The sequence below is a fragment of the Felis catus genome, chromosome B3, assembly GCF_018350175.1.
Source record: "Felis catus isolate Fca126 chromosome B3, F.catus_Fca126_mat1.0, whole genome shotgun sequence".
NCBI lineage: Eukaryota > Metazoa > Chordata > Mammalia > Carnivora > Felidae > Felis > Felis catus.
The window spans coordinates 46,874,127-46,897,756 of record NC_058373.1 but is presented as its reverse complement, the minus strand read 5'-3'; the positions used below and the strand labels follow the sequence as shown (position 1 = coordinate 46,897,756).

Here is a 23,630-nt window from a genome sequence, read left to right as displayed (position 1 = left end):
TCCTACCACGCACAAGCACAAAGTGAGCGGGCAGCTTGTGTTTTTGAACAGGATGCTGTCTTACAGAGACTGCCCGTGGGGTGGCTAAAAATACAGGTTTTAGAATCAGGCAGCCTAGGGTTTGAATCGTGCCTCTCTTTGTATTTGTGGGCAGTTACTTGACTTTTCCAAACTGGGTTTCCTTTTCTGTAAAATGCTGATAATAATAATTCTTAAGGCTTTGTGAGGAGTAAATGAGAAAAGTCCACACAAAGTGCTAAGCATGTTGCCTGGCATATAGCAGTGGCTCTGAAATGTGTGTCTCTGATTCGATTTTGTCACAGACTTGCCTGAGTGTCTGTCCCCAGTCAACTTTTTCTTGGCTGGGCCTTTTTTATGGCTTATCTTCTTCTTCTTTTTTTTTTTTTTAAGTTTTTTTTTTTTTAACATTTATTTATTTTTGAGACAGAGAGAGACAGAGCATGAACAGGGGAGGGTTAGAAAGAGAGGGAGACACAGAATCGGAAACAGGCTCCAGGCTCTGAGCGGTCAGCACAGAGCCCGACGCGGGGCTCGAACTCACAGACCGCGAGATCATGACCTGATTTGAAGTCAGACGCTTAACCAACCGAGCCACCCAGGCGCCCCTGGCTTATCTTCTTTGTACCCTTGGGATTCTGAGAGTGTCCAGCATTTTTCCCCACTGATTTCCACATGGAGCCTGTGTGAGAAGCAATGGGCGGGAGGCCAGGGGAGGTGGTAAGGCCGGCCCTCCCTGTCAGCATTTATGTGACACATGATGTTCCTCAAGTCGTGTCACCTTTTTCTGACAGAAAAAGATTTGTTCTTTTTCTAAATCTTCTTTTCCATTTAGGCTTGAGGTATGCTAGCTTTATTTAGCTGGGATTAGGTATTCCAATTGACTGCTCCTCCTCCCTCAGGGGTACCTCTTTCAGAGCGGGAATTGTGCCAAATCTCTCTCACACACTATGTGAACAGCATGTCCACAGGCATGAACTGTGGCAGTGTCATATCCTGCTTGCTCCTATTTTTGGATTTTCAAAACACCTTTCTTTTCTGATTAGTAGAAATCTTTAAGGGGTGTGATCTCTCAGGGACCCTGCTGTGGAAAAGGTAACATTATGTGCTTGGGTGGTGGTTTCACAGTTATATACAAATGTAAGAACTTGTCGCATAGTGTTGACTTAAAATTTATTGTACATCAGTTTAGAAAAGCCCTGACTCTATTACAGCTTTTTTTTTTTTTTGAGTCTGCCTTGGGGGGCTCACTCGTGGGACATCTGTCACTATTATTTCAGGGCTTTTGTAAACTTCCAGCCAGCAGGCAACCATATGAGAATAGGGGAGCATTCTGCCCAGGTGGGCGGTAAGAAGGTCTTTGCAGGAGAGATTGATTGATTATTTTAAACAAAATGCTTAGTTTTGAGAGACAGAGTGTATACAAGGGCATGGGAGGGGCAGACAGAGAGGGTGATAGAGGATCTGACGTGGGGCTCGAACCCATGAATCATGAGATCATGACCTGAGCTGAAGTTGGCTGCTTAACTGCCTGAACCACCCAGGTGCCCTGCTGGAGAGATTTAAAAACAAAATCAGAACCCCACCTGAAGTTGGTCTTCTTTTATCCGTCAGTGATAATACGGTCTTCCTGCCAGAGTGGGTTGTTCCCCCATCTCTTTGGTCTGTTTCTTGGGTATCACAGCTTGTGGCATCAGAAGTTACGGGAGTTAGATTGTCAAAGATTTGCTTTTAATAATTTGGTGGTAAAAACTTGTTGGGAGAATCTCTGAGAATAACGATGAGGCACAGTAATACTTAGGGCCCAATAGCATGAGCAGAATTTGATAAATTTCATTTTAAGGAAATCTGTTACACTAACATCTGTAATGTATTTAGAGCAATTTTGGTATTTAGAGCAAATTTGCTCTAATGTATTTAGAGCAATTATGATGGATGCTACGATTTTGTCAACAATTTCTACTTTGTCCACACAAGTAATTGTCCATGTTCTTATGTTACCTTTCTGGATAAACTTAAATTTTTTTTTAATGTTTATTTATGTTTGAGAGAGACAAAGAGCGCGAGCAGGGGAGGGGCAGAGAGAGGGAGACAGAATCCAAAGCAGGCCCCAGGCTCTGAGCTGTCAGCACAGAGCCCGGCGTGGGGCTCAAACTCACAAACTGTGAGATCATGACCTGAGCTGAAGTCGGATGCTTAACCGACTGAGCCACCCAGGTGCCCCTTTTTCCTAGCCTTTTCTAACTTCTAGAAACTGCCTGCATTCCTTGACTGAGGGCTGTAGCTGGCAGCTTCCAAGCCAGCAGTGTAGCATTTTCCAATCTCTGGCTCCAGCCCTTCTTCCTCCTTTAATAAGGTCCCAGCTGGATAATCCAGAATCATTCCCCCATTTTGACACCCTTAACTTAATCACATCTGCAAGTTCCTTTTAATGTGTAAGGCAACATATTCACAGGTTTCAGGGATTAGGATGTGGACATCATTGGGCGGCCATCCGTTATTCTGACTACCACAGTACATTGGTACAACTGAACATACATACCTGTATAAACCCCACCAGCTTAGTGTATAGGATGTTACCCAAATCCCAGAGACTCTTTTCTTGATAATGCAGAAAATAATCAAGTATTTTGCAATATCATAGGACACTGACTTCAGAGTATTGATTTTCATATTTTAGAACTATAAATTTTCACAAGATACCTGAACCTAAGTTATTGGTTCCTTTTTTAAAAAATAAATCTGGCTTCCTCCAGCATATTTGTCTCTAATTCACCAATACATCTGTAAGTGCAATCCAAGAGATTTGGTATTTTTGAGCTCTGTTTGGACTGTGGTGAGTGGATGTGGAAATGCCACAGGGAACTTGAACTGACCAGCGCTGGAATTGCTCAATACACATTCCCTGTCCAGCCTGGAATTCATTGATTCCAATGTCGGTGTCTGTTTTAGGAACGCCATCAACTACAGCTACAGCTCCTGGAGCATGAAACAGAAATGTCAGGGGAAATAACTGGTTCTGACAAGGAAAGGTAAGACCGCTGCCCTTTATCTTGTACTGGCTTTACACGCTGGGGCGGCCATGCTGTGTTTCTGTGGGCTCTCCATTTCCTCGCCTGTTCCTTCATTTGGCCATCCCTGCTGCAGACTTCTGTTTGTAAAATCTTGGCCTGAGAGCTTCCACTGCAGGGCCAGTTTCTTCAGTAGCTCACAGCCACGTCTTCCAGCCTGCGGTTGATTGTTAGCACGGGGGGAGCACACCACAGACTGTCTTGGGTGCAAAAGTTCAGTCTATAAATGTTCTTCGTAACCTTTGACTCCACAGGATGCACCTTGTTGATGAGAAAACTCAGTAGCTGTGACTAATACCATGGCAGTGGAAACTAATTTTAAAATGCCTTTTTTGGTCTCCAAACATTGTTGACTCAGACCTTGCCTCGTCCCCTGGCTATGGGCATATAAAGCCCTGCATGGAAAATGAGGGAGCAGGACTTGGTCCCCTCTAGAAATAAGAAGGCAGAGAGGACATGCATGGCCCTCTCGTGAAGGAAAACGAGTGGAGATGATTTGAGCAATTTGAACGAGTTACTTAATTTAGCTGAGATTCTTTGCCGATCTGTAAACTGAGAATTCTTTTTAAAGGGGAGGGGGTTGCGGTGACTATGGCAGTGCCCATCTTATGGGGTCATTAATAGTGAGGGAGCCGGTGGGCATGCTGCCTGCCATATGGTACACGCCGAAAAACATCTGTTTTCTTGCCTCTTGGCAACTTCACAGTTTTCACTCTGCTGTAGATTTGAACGTAGTGCTGAGGAGGGACCTAGCAGAGTGCTGTAGTGGTCAGCAAACCCCACCAGACCCTTTGTCCAGTGCTCCATTCCAGTGGCCCCGAAGAACTGAGGCGTCTGCCTGCTGGTTCCTCTGGTTTCATTGAATGGAGCAAAGTCAGAAGATAGTTTGTGCTGGTTATTTATTTATTTTAAACTTTATTTTTGAGAGAGAGAGAGCAAGTAGGGAAGGGGCAGAGGAGGGAGAGAGAATCCCAAGCAGGCTCTGCACTGTCAGCTCAGAGCCCGACACAGGACCCAGACCCGCAAACTGCGAGATCATGACCTGAGTTGAAACCAGGAGTCGGATGCTTAACCGACTGAGCCACCCAGGCGCCCCAGTTTGTGCTGTTTTAAAACAAAACTATGAAATGTTTTATGATGCAGCCCAATCTGTTTTGAGGCAGAGAAAGTCCTTCAACATGTTCCCCATTTTCCCAAAATAAATGATGTGTGGAAGACTACAATTCCAGACTTCCCAGGACTCGGCCACTTGATTTCAGATATTGTGTTCTGCATACTAGACTCCTCTCCTCCTCCGTTATCTGAATCAAGGCGTTTTATTGGGTCTTCCAATATTGTATTAGTTCCAGAACAGAAAGCCCCTCATTCTGTAAGTGGTGCAAAAAAAATATCTGTTTTAGTCCCTGGAAAGTAGAGTCACTGTCCTTAAACAAGGTAAAACTTGCAAGTGGGAGCTTGAGAAAGAGTCCCATGGTTCCTCCTGTAGCAGGGTGGTCGAGCCCTCGTTCATCCCCAGGAGACACGATGCATGATGGAGTTCTCGTTCTTGTTCTGCCAGTGTTCCCTGGGCGGTGACTCTCCTTGCTCGTGTTGCTGCTTTGGTTTAGGACTCCGTGCCTCTTTGCTCTCTTTCGGTCAGGTATCGGCAGCTGGAGGAGGCATCTGCCAGCCTCCGGGAACGGATCAGACACCTAGACGACATGGTGCATTGCCAGCAGAAGAAAGTCAAACAGATGGTTGAGGAGGTAAGCTGCTGTGAAAGGTCACGGGCCAGCATTATTGTCTGTTATGGGGACACTTCGGCCCTGGATCTGGATGTGACTCTCAGCTCAGTTTTGTGTGGCTCACAAGTGAATGTGCTCAGGCCACTGTCTTCGTGGCCCAGAGGAAAATTTCCTCATATGTCCCCCTGCAGGCTGGTGATTATCTTTCTAATCAGATCAGAGGGTTATAGTTAAGACAACTGGGAAGCACAGTCGTAAGGTCACTCACTTTCAGAGGGCAGCAATTCCCCAAATGGGCACCTGCAGCCCAGGGGACCCAAGGGTGTGACAGGAAAAGTTTCCTTTAGTCAGGTCTCTGCACTTCTTTGTACCTGGCTGCCTCTCTCCCAGCGACCACTCCATCTTTCCTTCCTCTGTGGACAGGTGTCCTTTCTCTCCCCTCCCCTCTCCATCTCCTCCTTCCTCCTCTCCCTTCTTCCCTCCGTGTCTTCTCTATCTCTTCTCTCTCCATCTGTCTGTGGGATATCAGACTATATGCTGGACATAGCTTGCTTGTCTGTTTTCCTAAACAGAAAAAAAAAAACAGGTAAGTTGAACATTAATATTTCTGCAGGAGGAAAACAAATTATTTTAATTGTGTTACTAAACTCTCTTTCTCTCTCGTGGTGCTCGATAGAGGAAAGCCCAAGCTGTGGTATAGCTAATCTCGTGTTATTGTATCTTTCTTGCTGAATTAATAAATTGGATAGAAAAAAGGAACAGTACTAACAGACTTATAAGAATTCCCTGCAACCTGATTCTCTATCTTGCAAAGAAAAGGCTTTTAGTTTAATTAAACAATTGGTTGGCATTGGAAAAACTGAAAAAAAAAAACCCCACATTTTCCTTATATTAAACACTACTCTGAAAAGTTATCTATTTTATTAATGAATCATTACAATTAAAAGCATGTCTACTTCTAGTAAAAACCACACACACGACAAAGATACCAAAAGTATATCTATTTCATTAATCTGTAAACTGTTGGTGATACTGGTGGAGTGAGGTTAGGGTCAGGGAACTGTGAAGCTGTGGAGGGCTACTTTGTTCTCTTGAAGGATAAATGTATACAGTAGGTGAAATCTTTTGCCTAAACAAGAAATCCATTCATACTGCGTTAAGTCCTGTGTGCCTTATATTGGCTCATCTGCAAGCCTCAGGGAGCAGAATAGTGGAAGGAGGAGTCCCTGTGCACTCCCATAGCACAGGCAGGCTGGAGCAGTTGTGAGAAAAGCACTTGGGGAACCATGGATGTCAGATCATAGCTTCTCTGCTTCTGAATTTCACATGCAAGATGTCTGGGGCAAGGCTGGCCCTGTTTCCATGGGGCTCTTTGACTGTAGAGCACTGCATTTCTCTCAACTTGGCATTGTTTTCATGTATTAGGGAACCAGTGAACCAAACCTCATACTAGTTGGCTTCTTTTCAGTTAGTCTCTGTAAGGGTTTAAGATCAGTCCCCAAATCAGAGATACTTCTTAAAGAGACACAGTCAAGTAGTTTAGGATTCTGTTTTCTAACTTCTGGAATATAACAGGCATACCGCTTTGAAGGGAGTAGGGGAAAATCAATACATGAAAATAGGTTGGTGTATAAAGGTCACTGTCCATGCCTTGCTTCTCTACCTGTGACTTACTATCTCCCGGATAGACTTCTCTAAGTCCCGATGATGTGGTGTAGAAGATGCAGTCGTCAGAATGAAATCACACGCTGACATTTAGGGTGGCACCATCAGAGTGAGCACCACCTAGGGGACAGCTGGGTTTCGACAGTGCATGGAGACTGGAAAGAAAAGAGATTTTTTTATTCTAACTAAAACTATCTAAATCAGATGCTAAGAATTAATGTGTTTGCCCAGTATTCCATGTTAACTTACACAACAAAAGGATGGTTTAAAATATCAGTTGCGGGGCGCCTGGGTGGCACAGTCGGTTAAGCGTCCGACTTCAGCCAGGTCACGATCTCGCGGTCCGTGAGTTCGAGCCCCGCGTCGGGCTCTGGGCTGATGGCTCAGAGCCTGGAGCCTGTTTCCGATTCTGTGTCTCCCTCTCTCTCTGCCCCTCCCCCGTTCATGCTCTGTCTCTCTCTGTCCCAAAAATAAATAAACGTTGGAAAAAAAAAAGATTTAAAATATCAGTTGCTGCAGCCGTTGATGTGAATACATTTTTTTTTTCTTTTAAGTTAGAAACATGGAAGAGGGACATCGACAGAGGAGCACATTTAGAAGAGCAGGGAGAAAGAAAGGAGTTGAGAGCTGCTGTGATTCAGGGCATGGCTGAGGGCTGGGGGAAGAGATGGCCAAGGAGCGGCATGAGAGCTGATTTCACATCTTAGAAAACAGCCATGGAGATGAGAGAATGTATTCTTAAGTAATACTGCAATGCAAGGCCGGGCCAGAACCACTGGGTGGCACTTGCAAAGAGGCAAATTTCAGCTTTTCGTTTCACATAAAGAAAACATTCCTAGTACTGGCTGCCTTGGGAGGGTATTTAGCCCTTCCTCACGAGTGCATTCCTAGTGATCTAGGAGTTGAGCTAGAAGCTCCTTATATAAAGAATGCTTTATTGTTTACTGGGCTGTTATTATCATCTCCTCATTACGTTGCATAATAAGCCAAATCGCAAATTCATAACCTCTGACTTGAGAAGTTTATACCTGTGAACCCCAGCTCTCTAGATATCGAGACAAACTTGACCTAGAAGTAGAGGCAAACTTTATGTGTGGCAGATGTTAGGGACAGTTTTGCTTCCCTCACATGAAGCCTGAAAGCTTAGCCATGTGATAGCCTCACGTTTCCCAAGGGTGGGGACTCAGTCTCTGTCCATTGCTGGCATCATTTTAGCCCCAATGTCTGTGAAGAAGCTTAGTTTACTGAGGTGGGCTTCTTTTTTTCAGCTTAAAACTGAAAAAGGTATTATTATGGAGGTTTTTGGAATCCTTAAATATTAAGCCATGTATTTCCTTCAACCTGAGTAGAATAGAATTTAATAATAATAATAACAATAATACACAAATAAAAACTAAGCCATCCTTGGCTTGATAAGGACTTGGTTTTTACTGTGTGGGACAGTATATGTCAGTGAGGACTTGTGCATATAAGATGGGCTGACTGCAGGTCGGGCAGGATGGGCCCTTGTGAAATCAAATGTTGTATATATCTTATAGGGTCACATTCAGTGCAAAGTGTTATCATAAGTGTGGCAGTAGATACCCCCACTAGGCTAGATCTTAATACCGAATTAAGTCTCCTTTTGTGGTGGATGTCAGGGATTGGCTCCCTTGCTCCCATCACTAATTCTTCTAACTGGTTCTGGCTCTGACAAAAAAGTTAAAATAAGCCCGTATATGACCCTTTTAGACTTTAAGCGTTTGCTGGAAAATATGGAGAGACTGGAAAAAAAAATAGCACTTGTAGGGAAATTGAGTGATCTGTCTGTTCACTAGCTAAGCACCAGCACTTTCTTTGTGCGGGGGCGGGGGGGGGGGCTGGGTGCGGGGTGGGGGTCAGTGCACCTGTGGTCCTGCCCTCCTGGGTCTTCCATCTGGTGTTACCTGCCTTCCAGAATCCTTGCCTTTGGGCTTCTTTGTTCTGTTGAAAAAGCCTTGTTGGGGTTAGGTTCTGTGTCTTGAGTCCATCTGCATTCTTTAGCTTGCCTTTAAAGGAACCAGGAGATGGGGGTGGGGAGCAGAAGGCTGGGCGGAGCCTGAGGCCAGAGCTGTGAAGCCTGGACATCTTTACGTGTGAGCTCCTCAGTCAGCAGGATCATTCACCCCGCTTTACCTGCTCTCACCAAGGAGGTCCCCAGCCAAGCAAAGTGGCTTTCTTGCCAAGGGGAAAATTGCCTGGAGGAAAGAACAAATTCTTGTTTGTCCTCAAAAAGGGGGTGGGGGAGGCTTACATTTTTGCCAATAGGCCATGATATTATTCAGGTGACTACTTAGTTAGTTTAATAAATAGCTTCTTTCATTTTATTGCCTCCTTCTCATTTCCCACTGCCATGGTGATGGGCGAAATGGTTCTTTCAACGGAAAGCATCTAGGTTTCCTTTCCAGTGCAGAGGATGCATTCTTTCTTTAGACTTCTCCTTTGCGGAAAGCAGTTCCACTCCCCACTTGTCCCCCTCTATGATTTAGATGTTTAATGAGTGCAAAGGTAGAAGGAATGATTTTCTTACTAGTGCTTCTCCACCCAGGCTGCACATTAGAATCATTTGGGGGGCTTTACAACGTGGCCAAACCTGGCAGACAGAGGTGGGAAGAAGGCACTGGGTATTACAAGGATTTTGGTTTTTCAAGCTACACGAGATTCCAGTGTGCAGCCAGCATTCAGAACCGGTGCTCTGAATTTTTTTTTCTTTTTTTTTTTTAATGTTTATTTTTGAGAAAAAGAGAGAGCGAGCCTGAGCAAGGGGAGGGGCAGAGAGAGAGGGAGACAGGCTCTGAAGCAGGCTCCAGGCTCTGAGCTCTCAGCACAGAGTCTGATGAGGGGCTTGAACCCACGAACCGTGAGATCATGACCTGAGCCAAAGCTGGATGCTCAACTGACTGAGCCACCAAGTTACCCCAGTGCTGTGAATTTTTCATTTCCACGTGTTAATAGATTGAGCCAGCTTCCCTGAGAAGCTGTTGTACCCGAGGTGCAAAGCTGGTGGTGAACTTGGATTGGAGTAGGAAGGGCTGAAGGGAAGAGAGCCAAGGAGACCGGTGAGCAGAGACCACAAGCACGGACACTCGGAGAGCTTGTCCGAATGTGTGATCTTCTGGTCTTGTCAGGGGATCTATTGCTCCTTGCCAGCCCCATCAGGAGAGGATTCTTTGACAGCTCACTCTGAGTGCTGTACTGGCCTGGTGGTATCCAGATAAAAAACTTTCCAGACGCTCTCCAGGTGCATCTGAAGAGGAGGTGTTATTAAGGTAGATGGATGAGGCCTACTTGTTAAATAGATACTAGACTTAAAGGGACAAAATCCAGTCCACCTACTGTCCTCGGAAGCTGAGAACCTACCACTAACAAAGAGACCAGAAATGGTTCTCAGGGATCCTCTTCCCTCTGTGCTTGTGTGTTCAGGTGTCTGGCCTCACTCTGCTTCTGTCTACACAGCAGACCTTACACTTGGTCACAGTGTACCTCTTAGAACACAATACCTTGTTGAAATAATAGTATTCATAGTGACTGCTTCTCAAGTGCAAAACAAAGCAGAACATTTTTGCAATTCCTATGAAATGAAAGTATTTAATTATCATCCCTTAGATTTTTGGGGGAATTAATGTCATAATTCAACAGTTTAAAAAAAAATTTTTTTTAAAGCATTTTTTTTTCAACGTTTATTTATTTTTGGGACAGAGAGAGAGCATGAACGGGGGAGGGGCAGAGAGAGGGAGACACAGAATCGGAAACAGGCTCCAGGCTCCGAGCCATCAGCCCAGAGCCTGACGCGGGGCTCGAACTCACGGACCGCGAGATCGTGACCTGGCTGAAGTCGGACGCTTAACCGACTGCGCCACCCAGGCGCCCCTAAAAAATTTTTTTAATTTTCATTTATTTGTGTGTGTGTGTGTCAGAGAGAGAGAGAGAGAGAGAGAGGGAGGGAGGGAGGGTTGGGAAGGGGCAGAGAGCGAGGGAGACCCAGAATCCGAAGCAGGCTCCAGGCTCTGAGTTGTCAGCACAGAGCCCAACGTGGGGCTGGAACTCATGAACTACGAGATCCTGACCTGAGCTGAAGTCGGATGCTTAACCAACTGAGCCGCCCAGGTGCCCCAATGCAACACTTTTTGGGGTGAAACAACCTGGGTCAGGGAGAATAGATGGCGAGGAACTCTTCAGAGAGTTGAGGTCTGGGTTTTGGGTTTTTGGCTCTTGAGCCAGTCAGCAAAAGCAGGGCTTTTTTGCATTCTCTTTTTTTCAAGTCCATGTATGTAACTTGCCACCTAGGCCCTGAATTCACAGGCACCCCCTGCAGTTAGAGACTGAGGAAGAAGTGCAGTGAGAGACCTTTATGGGTAAAAATGAAAGGTAGCATAGAAAATGGAGATGAGTAAGGACTTTTGAATCAGACCTGCATTTACTAGTTGGGGACCCTTCAAAGAGTTTTCTTGTTTGTAAAATGGGGTTAATAACAGTATCCAAAATGATTTTTTGTAAGAGTTAAATGAGATGATGTACATAAAATACTTTATAACATACTGATTGGAACATAGGAAATACCCAATAAATACTAGCTGCTATTATTATTATTCCTGGTGAATGGACTCCTGCTGTGTATACCCAAAGTCAAACTAAATGAATTAAAAGCAAAAGTAGCTGAGGTGATTTCTTGACTAATGCACAAAGCTGCCCTTTCCTCTTTGGGAGTCTTCTGAGCCAAATGGAATCTTCTGGATTTGCTTCTGTCTTCTTCTGTGCTCTGTGCTGCGTTCCATCTCAGCCGCCTGTCCTTGGAGGAGAGTATTTATATACAAAATAATTTTAAAAAATTTAGTTCTCCCCATCCTAAGAATCTTCCATTTTAAATGGTTCAGCCATTTGTTAGCACTTTTAAAACTATCATGTGCTATGCTGAAATGCATAACACAAAAGTACATTGTTGCCAAATGCCCTGTGTTGAAGTGATTCAGAGTACTTCCCATCAGTGATAATGTAGCCACATGGGGGCAGGGTAAAGGAGCCATAGCACTGAGTCCACGACCCTAATCCACTCCATTGAACTGTTTCCAGATCATGTCACATGAGCTCTTCTCCAGATTTAGTCTCCGGTTCTTTGGAAGATGATAAAATGGTAGCCTGGGTTGGAAGCAATTGTGTTTATTCGTGATTAGAAGAATCTTGTACTTTCTCGGCTGGGAAGAGGTGGCATGTATTGGTGATGAGTCCAACGAACAAAACAGGAAGGACATGATGTGGAAGGAAAAATTGACCACGTAGGGCTCTCATTTGTGAAAACACCACACATTGTCACCTCAACCTGTCCAGCCTCACACTGCAGAGACAAGAGAACTCAAAGAATATTTTTAGAAACGGTGGGTTCCTAGGCATCAAAGAAAGAACTGCAATGAAAAATAGTACTAAACTATAATTCAGGAAGTGCCAGGTGGAGGCTGGTTCTGAGATCTCGGAAAATGAAGCCTTACCTACAGAAAAGCGGCCAAGCACACCTGCTAAGGAGCTGGGAAGCAGGCTTGAAGAACTCCTCCCGTGTTCCAGGAAGGAAATGCTCCCCTCCAGATCACAGTCCAGATAATACTGAAGAAGTGTAGTTTGATTATATTTGCATGTGGGAGGTGGCCCTGAGGATGTCCTTCCTGAATGGAGATCAAAAGCACGAGTCAACTTAGTATTCTCTTTGCTTAAGCCAGGTTTGGTCTGCTTTTTATCCCCATGGGCAATCTACCTGAGTAGACACTTCAACTAACTTCATGAGAAGGAGAAGTGTATCTGAGGAAAAGAGACATCTATTTGACTGAAATATATTCAAGTGAAATATATTGCACAGCTGCTTTATTTTTATAGCGATCTCCTTGAGACAAGCCACAGGTGCTGGGATGTCATCAAAACTTAAGAGTGTTCCTGAATACGCGTAGTGGTAGCAGCAGTAGGAGTAATAGTGGGTGGTATTAGCCTAATAAGCTAGTGGATGGGGCTGACTTCCCTAAGGGGCTGGGTGTCCCTTCCATGTTGGGTGGTTCTCTGCTCTGACTTCTCCCTGGCAAAGTGGGTTTCCTGTTAATATTTGTCTTTGTGTCTCATTCAGATGCTTTTGCCCCACTTTAGCAAGTAGGCAGTGCATGGGAAGGAAGCCGTGGATTCTAGGGCTAGAGTTTTGTCTCTTGGCCACTCACAACCCCACCCCAAAGAGGTGCCACTCTGAAGTTTGAGGCAGGATTCATTTATAGTAACTAAAAATGTTTCAAATTCTCACGTTCAGCATATTATTCACTTCTTTATTTTGAAATCTTGGATACACTAAAATGTGAAGGTTTTAGAAAGTACCAGGAAGCTCACCACATGTGTGAGACTTGTTTTTTTCTGTGCATTATGGAAATATTGCAGGTTCATTTTATGACGTGTGCTCATTAATATATTTACGATACAAATTGTTCTTTTGAGGGAGAAGGTTCTTTTGTTTGTGAATGTCATTGAATTCGCTTTCTCTTTCTTGAGATTGTTTCTAATTGGCTGTAAAATATTTCTCAGGGTCCTGGGTGCCCACGTTCTGCCTGTAGTTTGTACAGCTACACTCTTGTTCTAAGTAACTACCAGCTACGGAATGTTTCTCACATCTCAAACCCATGCATCTAGGCCTAACATTCCCACACGAATCCTCTACGGGGCATATTATTAGCACAATTTTTTTTTTTTTTAATCCCAGAAAACTAAAACTTAAAGAAAAGTAACAGGTGGTCTCTCAGCAAATGATGGTGCTCCTGGGGCCACAGCAAGACCTTTGGCTCCAAAGCCAGTGTGCATTCTTTCACTTGCTTTTTATTTGCTTTTTTTTAATTGAAAAAATTGTAAATAAGGAAAATCATAGAGAATGCTAGAAACAAAGACCCATGTATTGTCCTCTAGAATTGAGTGTTAACATTTTGGCATATTTCAGGTTTCTTCCAAGTCCTAGAAAACATTACAAAGAATTGTCTTTTTATTCCTCTGATCTTTTTCCATCTTCTCTACTCTCTCCCTCTTCAGAAGCAATTTGTTCTCCATCCAGGGCATGTTCTGATGCTTTTACTACGTACATATGTATTTGTCATCAGTATTTAGCCTAACTTCGGTGTTTACAAATGGATGTGCATTTTTATTTATAATAGATAAGTAGATTTTATTGTACCTCTTATTCCAGTTTTCCCCCAATTACATTCCTGTTTCTGATGTTACAGATAAATATAAATTATTTATTTTAATGGCTCTGTAATATTTCATTGTGTGAATGTATTGTCATGTGTCCTATCGATACTTAGCTTGTTTCCGAATTTCTGTTCTTTTACAAACAATGCCAAGCACGTCTCTTTGCTTCTGTACTTCCGGAACATAGTTGGAGTCACTTGGTCCCCAGAGAGGGACTTGAACCCACCTGGAGGGTGGATTTCCCCACATCCTCACCACCTCTTGGCATGGTTGGACTATAAATGTAGCCATTTGTGAAACAGTATCTCCTTTAACTTTGATTTGCTTCAGCCCAAGACCACTCATCACTACAGGTGCGGCTGAGCATCTTCTCATTAGCTCTTTGAGCATTCAGGCTTCCGCCTTTGTGAACTGGCTGTTCATATCCTTTGCTCCCTTTCCTGTTTGGCTGTCTTGTCTCCTGCTGATCTGTCGGAACTGTGGATCCTGCCAACGTCGATCGTTTGTCAAAATGTGTTTGCATGCTATTGTCTTCTCCCAGTCAATGTTTTTGTTCGTTTCGTTATGGTATCTTGTAAAATGTACAAGTTTTAAATTTTGGTATAAATGTATCCATCCTTTGGTGCTTTGTGTGTCTTGTTTGTCTCCTGTAAGGTTATTTGTGTAATACTTTTATGAAAGTTTTGTTTTTTATCTTTAATTACAGCCTCCCACACTCATACCCTTTATCTTCTTCCTTACTCTTTCTCTGTAGCACTTATCCTGTTATATATACTACACTTACCTATTTTGCTTACTTATTGTCTGTTTTCCTTCACTAGAATGTAAGCTCCATGAGAGCAGTGGTTTTTCTCTGTTTTGTTCTTGGCTGTGCTCCTAACATCTGCAACAGTCACTGGCATATAGTAGGTGCTCAATAAATACTTGTTGAACAAATAAAGAATAATCCATGTGGAATTTATTTTTGTGTATATACTGTGAATAGGAATCCATTTTTTTTGTTTTTGTTTTTGTGGGTTTGTTTTTTTTGTTTTTTGTTTTTTGTTTTTTTTTCCTCACAGGAAGCTTGTTTCTCTAACAGCACTCATTGAATAGTCCATCTTTGCCCCACTGATTTTTTTCATGACCTCTTTATCACCCTGGACTTGTTTTCCTTGTGCCACTGTCTTTAAATATTCCTGTTCTTCTGCCCTGATGGGTTAGTCAACATTTTAGAAGTGTCTTTTAGGAACAAAATGCAAAAGTGGACGAGTTCTTGCCCTCAAAAGACTTTCTGGTTGACCCTAAAACTTGTTAGAACTCAAGGCAGAATATGACAGGTATTAACCAGGGGTATGAGCTGTGTGCTGGTGACACAGAATCTGGAGACGGTAGTGATTAAGTTCATGGGCTTTGAGTAAATTGAACCTGGCTTTGCATCCTACTCCTTTCTTGGCTCGGCTTTTTATCTTGAACAAGTTACTTATTCTCCAGCATTCAGTTTCCTCACAAACAAAATGAGTACGATCATAATAGTACTTTCTTCGGAGGCTGTTGGAGGATTGATTGATGAAATGCATGCTAAGGGCTTAGCACAGAGCCCATAAATGTTCACTGTTGTGGGTATGGGTACAGAGGCCTTAGGGAGGAGGTGATATTTGACCAGGTCTTGCCGGGTGGATTGGATTTTTCTAGGCAGGGATTGAATGGGTGGCAAAGGACATGACAGACAAAATACAGAATAAATAACAACGGTGACAACAAAAGAAAACAAAAACACGGAGACCAGAAAAAATGTAGGGTGGGTTCAGAGAGCTATTAATCCAGTTTGACTGGATTGCCGTGGGGAGTGATAATAAGTTGTGGGTGAGCAGTTGTGGGTGAGCACCCACTCAGCACCAAGCTGAGAAAATATCCTGTGTTACCCTGCTCCTGATTCCTCAGTGATGCCCTTTGCCTGGTCGGATCTGACCACAGATATCTCTGGCAGGAGGTGCTGGGCGAATAGGAGAGGAGAGAAGCAGGAAGGGCAGCTAGGAGGCTCCCAGGAGAACCCTGGCCCATGCAGGTGAGGGTCTGTACTCCAGGACACTTGAGCTTTAGGAACACTTTAAAAACTAACATTTTTAAAGCACCAGCTGTGTACACGTGTGGAGCTGGATGCCTCCATATGCATCATCTCACTACATTAGACTGAAACAAGTTTCTCCCTGGATATACCTGTTCCGTGTAGGGTCTGCATCTCTCGAGGAAAGCATGGGGGTAGAGAAGCTTTGAGTGCCCACTTCCCCACCTCTCCATTCCACTTTCTTCCTCTAAAGTCAGAGGGAAAAAGAACAGCCTAAAGACGTAAGGTCCCAGCAAATGCTTTGTGAAAGAAACTACCTGTCAGCAGTCTTCCCAGCCTTGCCTAATTTCCAGGCAGCATTGCAGTGATGGGTTGTCATCATAGGGAGGGTGGAAGCAGACCTCTGAACTTTACTGTGCGGAGAGAAGGAGCTAGAGCCTTGAAATCAGAGAGATATGAGCTTAGATTCAGCCCTGCCAGCATCCAGTCTTGGGTGACCAGCTGTCCTGGTTTGCCAGCGAATGAGAATGCTCCAGGCACATGAGACTCCCAGTGCTAAAGCCTGGGCAGTCCCAGGCAAGGAGGGGTGAGCTGGCCACCCTCTTCAGCCCCCAGGTCTGACCCCTTCCCTCACCCCATCTGCAGTCGGCAGGTGCATCCTGTCTAGGGGGTATGAAACATCACTGTGTTCCTCCCTTTATTGTACTTGCTTGCGAGTTTCATTTTCTGCTTACTGCTTGCCTTCCTCACCAGGACAGGTGGCCTATGAAGGTGAAGGTCAGATCTTTCTAGCTGACTGCTGTGCTCCCAGCATCTAACACTGAGCCTGAAACGGAGGTGATCAGAGGGGACTGCTGAGGGAATGATGGGTAATAAAACTCTAGGAACCTCAGTTTCCTCCTCTGTAGTGGATAACCGCTCCTAGGGTTGTTTCTGAGAATAATAAGTGAACCCAGCAATAACCCTGGTACCCAGGACACCCCTAGGCCTTCCTTCCCAGTGGTCCATTATTCTCCCTCAGGTTGGAAAACCAGTTGATTCATCCTTCCCTGATGTTTATGTAGCCCACCATGTTTAGGCACCTGAGAGAATCAGGGTGCTATTCCTCTCCTGAAAGAGAAGTTGGGTTGTCTTTACTTATAAGATAGGAATCAAACCAAATTAGATTATTTTACCTCAGAAGCCAGTTTCAACTGATCCTTTTGAATGGTATAGTTCTATTATTATATATTACTTCAAACTTAATAGAAAAAAATTGATTAAAATATGTGCCCTGTTCATATCTAGCCTGGCTGAATGCCACAAGACACATTAATTGGAAATGAATTTCTACAAACCCAATCAAGCATCATGAAGATGAAAAATGGACCTTTTTTCCCCTCCATTCCTTCATTGATTTTTCATTTTCCCCACTCAGAGCTTCATTTAGCAATTTTTCAGTTTCGTTTTGTTGTGGCCTTAATTCATTCCCTTCACTCCCCCCCAAAATGAGATAATGCACCATTTTCCTTGTCCTTTTTAAACGGTTCTTTTATGTTGCATTAGTGTAGGGCAGATTCCGATCTTGTCATATTTCCCTGTGCTTTATTATTATTATTATTTTTTTTTTGGAAAACAGGGTAACTTTATTATTTTTTAAATTCTTACTGTGGTGGTTTTTATCAAGGAGAATGCACTTCAAAAATACAATAACTATGAAATTACAGTGTTACAAGACTTCTGAAATAGAATTAAGAGCAGCCGTAGCAACTATGAAAAACCTTTTCAGAGGAAGAGTATAGAGTGTCAATGATTCTCATTTTTCATGGGGGGGGGGTGGCAAATACATGGACATCAAGCAGGATTCCTATTTTGGTAAGGCTGAGGAGAACAATTATTTTCTAGATCACAGAGGGGAACACTGAGTTTGGTTGGAAAACAAGGACCTGTCAGGACAAGAGGAGGCAAAAGGACACTAAATCCAGAAGTGAGCTCTAGAAGATTCTTGGCTATCCAAATGATCCATGTTTGCCCTGGTCGGTTCACTGATCCACTGGGCCTCTAAGGGGGGCTGAAAATGATAATGGGAATCTTCAAACTATTTTCTTGTGAATTTTTCAGATACTCTCACAGCCGCTGAGAAGTCTACAGGGACTCATAATAAAGTATCTTACTGCTTTTACCTAGAATTCCTAACCCTGGTTGTCGCGTTTTGATGAGAGGCTTTAATTGGAAGTTAGTCATCTTTGGTATGTTTTTCAATGGGAAAATGATTTTTTTCTTCATAAATGTGGTTCAAAGCAGTCTTTTGAAATGAGGGTCCATGGGAAAGAGTAACAAATTGGAGTTGTTGGTGATAGAGGTTGGGAGCTTTATTTATTAACGTGTAGTCAAGTTTCACAATACACGCGCACGCACACACACAGCTCTCACACCCTGATTTTGAATAAATGTGCCTGTGGGCCTTAATTGGTTATTCCTAAAATTTGAATGAAAATGAAAGTAAACAAATTTCCAAGAAAACGACTGGTTAAAACTTAGTTTGGATTGAAAAAAAAAAAAAATCTAATTCCCTTTTCCTTGCCTGATGTTGATGTGATTCAGTGTGATCATCAGTTTTAACATACCTTTAGTATTGTGCTCCTTTTTGGTGTATGTTTACTGTTTCATTTAAGGCATTTTCCAGATACACCTATATTGTCATTTGCCAGCTGGTAAAACACAACACCCTACAACACAGTTTCTTGAAAAAACATACCAAGTGCTGCCTACTATTTAGTATGTATTTGCTGCTGCATTTCTTACATTCGTTAATTTCTCTTCGCATCCTCCGCCTCAATAGTGAGTTACGTTTCATGAGTTTTGCACAATCGGGTACTATTCACCTAATTCTAATTATAGGGCTGTAATGTATTCTGACATTAACACGAAATGACCTGTGACCTGCATGTCTGTCACTAACAAGAAAAACAAATCAGGAAGCTGAGAAGCCTGGCAACTTTCAGGGTTGCTCTGAATCCATAACAGGATCTTACTAAAATTTTCTACAGTTTCACTTCGTTGCGGCTGACACGCAAGCTGTTTTTGAAAGAAATCAGTAGGAGTCCTTTCACTACAGCAATCTGTTTCCAGAAGCAGGTTGTAAAAATGTGTGAATTGACAAGGGTGATTCCATCTTCTAAGAGAAACAGTTCTTTTATATAAGATCTTTGATAGAGTAAACACATCTTCCCTGTGGGTGTGCTGTCTAGTGCAAGAGAGATGTCGACAAAGGATGGTGGTAGTAGCAGTGAGGTGTCTTAACGGCTTGTTCAGAGGGCTGAGGTAGAACAGAAGAGGGAGACACGAAGCCGGCCTGGAAGACTTGGGAACTGCTGCTCTGGGAGGTGACTAGTGAGTATCTTGTGAAGCAGGAGATTTCTGGGTGGAGAGGGGGATCGAGGGTGGGAAGGCATGGTTGGTGGAAGCACCAGCCTGTGCAAAGGCCCAGAGGCAGGCCCACTGTATGTCCATGGAGTGCTGAGAGGATGGAGTGGCTTAAACGTAGGGTTCATCTGGGACAGGACAGGCATTGAAAGGACACTGGGGAGATACAGGGGGGACCATAGTAGAAGGGCCTCACATCCATGCTAGGGAGTTTGAATGTCAGAAGCTTGGGAGGGCTTTTAAGTAGGAGAGTGATACTATTCAGCATCTCTGGGCGGTTGGCCTAGAAGTCAGTGTTTTGTAAAAGCTCCCCCTAGGTGATTCCATCGTGCAGCCATGGCTTAACAGGGATTGCTTAGCTAAAATCACCCACGGAGGTATCTCAGTAGTGGCAAATGTGAAGAAAAGCCATTATCAGTTCTAAGAAAATAGAGGATACACCTTTCCCCCCAAACATACCACTTTAAACATCAGACTGGCTGTAGTCGTAAGAGACCTAGCATCCCATGTGATCATTAGGCTGCAAGACGTATATATTCAGCTTGAGTTACAAAGAAACATGCTTATCAAGACAAAAATAAGAAAAAAATTCTAATGTTAGTTAAGAGATTCCAGATTTTACCAGACAGGTTTCTTCTTTTGTTCTAGAAGGGGGTCTGCTATTTGATACTGAAACTTAACGGTTGTGACAAGATTACGTTCTTAAGTAAAATGGATGAGGTCTGGAAAGTAAGTGCTTCCAATTTCTCATTTCTTAATGTCTTGATTCGAGCCTGGTAGCTTGGTCATTTACCACCACCTGGTGACAGCTAGACCTAAACGCAGCTTCGTGAAGAATACATGAACCTCTTCAAGGTCAAATTTACAAACATGAATGTATCAAAAAGAGCAAAGGTTGCATGCCAGCTGCATGGTACCCTGCATTTTGGAGTAGCCCTGATGTGGGAGGTGCTCTTACGGATACATCCACTTTGGTTCATCAAGGACTTCAAGAATCTGTTCCAGACAGTTTTGCCCCAGAAGTCTAAGGGATGGATTGTTGAAAGATAGATGCATGGAGCCACTGATTCACTCATTCATTGTCTGGGAATATAAAGATGACCAAGGTCTTTACTGTCAAGAAGCTCACAGTCTAGGGAGGGAGAAGTACTAGTAATAATAACATAGCAGCTAAATTTTGAGAGTTTATCATGTGCTGGGTTCTATAGGAGACAGTGTTTGAAGGTGCTTTGATGTTGGCAGTCGTAAATAACACTGTTTTCCACACAAATGTGTCATTTAGAGATTGCGCCTCACAACAGATGTCTTCTAGGAGGACACTGGGGTGTGTGCAAGGGGCAGACCCCAGGGAGACTCAGTTGGGATTCAAGGTTGGCGCCCCGTGTAGGGTATGAGGGGCAAGGCATGCAGGTCTGCCAGCCTTGGTGTCCTTTTTTCTCTCATCTGAACAAGTCAACCCTGGTCACAGAACACACCATACAAGATGCCTCTGTAAGGAATGGTCAAGGATGAAAGTATTCACTTAACACAAGAGCACGATCGCTTCTGGAAGCTTCAGTTGCTGGGAAAGGCAAGTCCTGGCAGCAGAAGCTTCAGCACCCCCAAACCCTTCCCACAGTCCTTCTGTCTCTCCCAAAGGGGGTGCCTCTTTTGCTCCAGCATCAGCCCTCTGTCCTCTTAGAACACCCAGGATTTGCCTCCCTCAGCATCCTCCAGGTGATATCTCGGCCCCATAGCTCCTCCTTTCTTTAAATGACAATCCTGTCAATATTTTCCTGGGAACTCATCATCAGGGTGCCTTTCGATCCTAGCTTCCTCAGACTCACAAACTGCTCTGATTACTCCAGAGATAGTGAAACAAGTGTATTTGAAGTCCCTTTTTAGGTTATTTGATGAAATTTACCCCAACCTCCTTGGAACATTGTAGCTAATTTCACTACCCGTTTTGCCTTTTGTTTAAAGAACTAAAGTCCATTTTTAAAAAATCTTAATACTGTAGGAAGGAATGAAAAAGGAACACTATAAGGATGATTTTTGAAAACTCTTCCTATAAATATTGAAGGACATTTTAAGAAACAAAACTTTCTTTTTGCCTGTAATCCTACCCAAAGGTCAGAACTGTTTCATTTATCTGACTTCTGGCTTTTACCTTCAATCATTGTGAGGTTTTTTTTTTGTTTTTTTTTTTTTTAATCCCTTGAGGCTTTTCGTAAACACTTACATTTTGCAATATATTTGTTTGTAGCTTCTGTGTAATATATTCCATCAAAGTGAAATTCCATAATGTATTACCTAGTCCTTTAGTGCTAGGCATTAAAGCTATTTCCATTTTCTATTATAAATAATAGGACCAAGAAGATCTTTGTATATACAGCTTTTTTCCTATGTCTGAATGATATCCTTAGGATAAATTCCCAGGAGTGGGATTAGTGGGTCAAAGGGTATGAACAGCTTTATGGCTCTTAATATTTATTGCTAAATTGCCCAAAGGGTCATTCTAATTTACAATGCCACCTGCAACACATGAGAGAAGCTGTCTCTCCCAGCCCTTTCAGCACGGAGTTCTTCAGCCAGTGGTTTGGGGCAAATTTAATTGTTATTAAAGGGTAACTTGTTACTGTTTTTAATTGGTAGTTTCTTTAATTATTATCCACATTGGATGGTTTTTCTTAAATGTGTTTCTTATTATATTCTATTTAGTATGGCTTGCTTTTTATGTCAGAGGATTATATTTTTTGACACTAAGTGGAATTTAAAATATTTTATCGTGAAAATGTCAAATGCACTCAGGACAGAGAGACTAATCGATGAAACCTCCTAGGCTCATTACCAGATTCAACAAATAGCAAGGCTTGGCTCTGTTTGCTTTACTTGTCCCTTCTTTTTCTCTTTTTTTCCCTTTGCGTAGTTATTTTAAAGCAAATCCCAGATATTCTGCTTGTGTTTTTTATGCTGTTCATTATACATCTCTGAAACATAAGGCCTTTTTCTTATTTAATCATAATGCCACTGTCTCATCTAACAAAGTTAATGATAGTTCCTTGGTATCATTTAATACCTATCCTAAAATTTTCTGAAATGTCTTTAACATGTCCTTTTCACTGTTGCTTTGTGTCACTCAGTCTACAGAGAAGGTCCATTATGTTTGATGGTTGTGCTTCTAACGTCTTTTAATCTAGAGCATGCTTCTCCCCATCCGCTTTCCTCTCCCACCAAGTTTCCCCCACCCAGTGACATTGCAGGACCTGAGTCCGTTGTCCTATAAAAGTTCCCACATTATGGATTTGATTTTTTTTATTAGCTCCGGCAGCCTGGTGAGATTCGGTTTTAAGTTTTTTGTGGGGGTAAGCAAGAATACTTCATGGTGGCACTGCGCGATTTACTCCGTATCTCTTCTGCAGTCACCGTGGGGATTGTCCCACTTCGGGTGATGATGCTGAGGTGGATTGTGGATTCAGATGGCGACAGCCCAAGACACAGTTGTAAAGTTTCTCATTAGCTTTGCCCCTGACCCTTTCATCTATTAATGATGGTTGCTTGAGTTTCCTAGGGATTGCACAATGGTGATTTTCAAAATCTGTCACTTTCCCATTAACTGGAATTCTTCTGAAAAGTAAAACTTTTTCCCCTCGTAATCTAGGACTTTTTAGTAATCTCAAAGTGCGGTTTATCCAAGAAAGGCAGGATAAATGCCTTATTCTTCCTCTAAATTGCCAACTTTTTTTAAATGTTTATTTATTTATTTTTGGGAGAGAGAGTACAAGCAGGGGAGGGACACAGAAAGAGAGGGAGATAGAGACTCCAAAGCAGGCTCCATGCTGTCAGCATAGAGCCCGACCTAGAGCTTGAACTCATGTACCATGAGATCATGACCTGAACCAAAGTCACTCACTTAACCGCCTGAGCCACCCTGGCACCCCAGATTGTCAGCTTTCTAAGTAAGCAGTTGGTTCCCTTGTCACTCCCAGTGGTGTGCAATGAGTCACTGTTGCTGTTGGTTTTGTTTTTGAGGAGTCCTAAAGTACTCAGGGTCTTAAAAACATGTATATTTCATGTGTTTTACTCAATTACATTCATGATTCTTTTGACACTCACATTGTCCCATCCTTGGCCCAAGGGAGACCCTTAACATATTTTTTTTCAGGCATAACAAGGTGTCTTTGGTTCATCTAGTATATTTTTACGCCTTGAAACGAGCTGTTCCTCCAAGATGATTGGTGTTTTGTTGGTGAGGGATGGTATTTAGGTGCCACAATCTGGATGTATTCTGTGCTTGTTGTTATTATTTCTAAGTTTTCTCAGCAGGCAGAGTTAGGAAATGCATATTTAACAAAGGAAAATAAAATACATATTTTATGTATTTTACATAAAAAATTTTACATAAAAAAGAAAGTTTTGTTAAATTTGAAATGAAAATATCAGTATGAACTCATACTGATATTTTCATTTCAAATTTAACAAAACTTTCTTTTTCGTTCTTTG

General features: G+C 42.9%; 1 protein-coding gene across 3 annotated transcripts in view; it reads left to right on the top strand.

The window, feature by feature from the left end:
- The window catches only part of LOC101088492 (myocardial zonula adherens protein), a 91,526-nt gene that overhangs the window by 43,254 nt on the left and 24,642 nt on the right, over positions 1-23,630 (top strand). For 2 of the 3 annotated variants that reach the window (XM_011282897.4, XM_019832355.3), the window contains exons 9-10: positions 2,971-3,050; positions 4,729-4,834. In XM_011282897.4, coding sequence (XP_011281199.3) covers positions 2,971-3,050; positions 4,729-4,834 — 186 coding nt within the window. Of the gene's footprint in view, positions 1-2,970; positions 3,051-4,728; positions 4,835-11,566; positions 14,658-23,630 lie in introns of those variants that run through there. The other variant, XM_019832356.3, reaches the window with a different exon arrangement.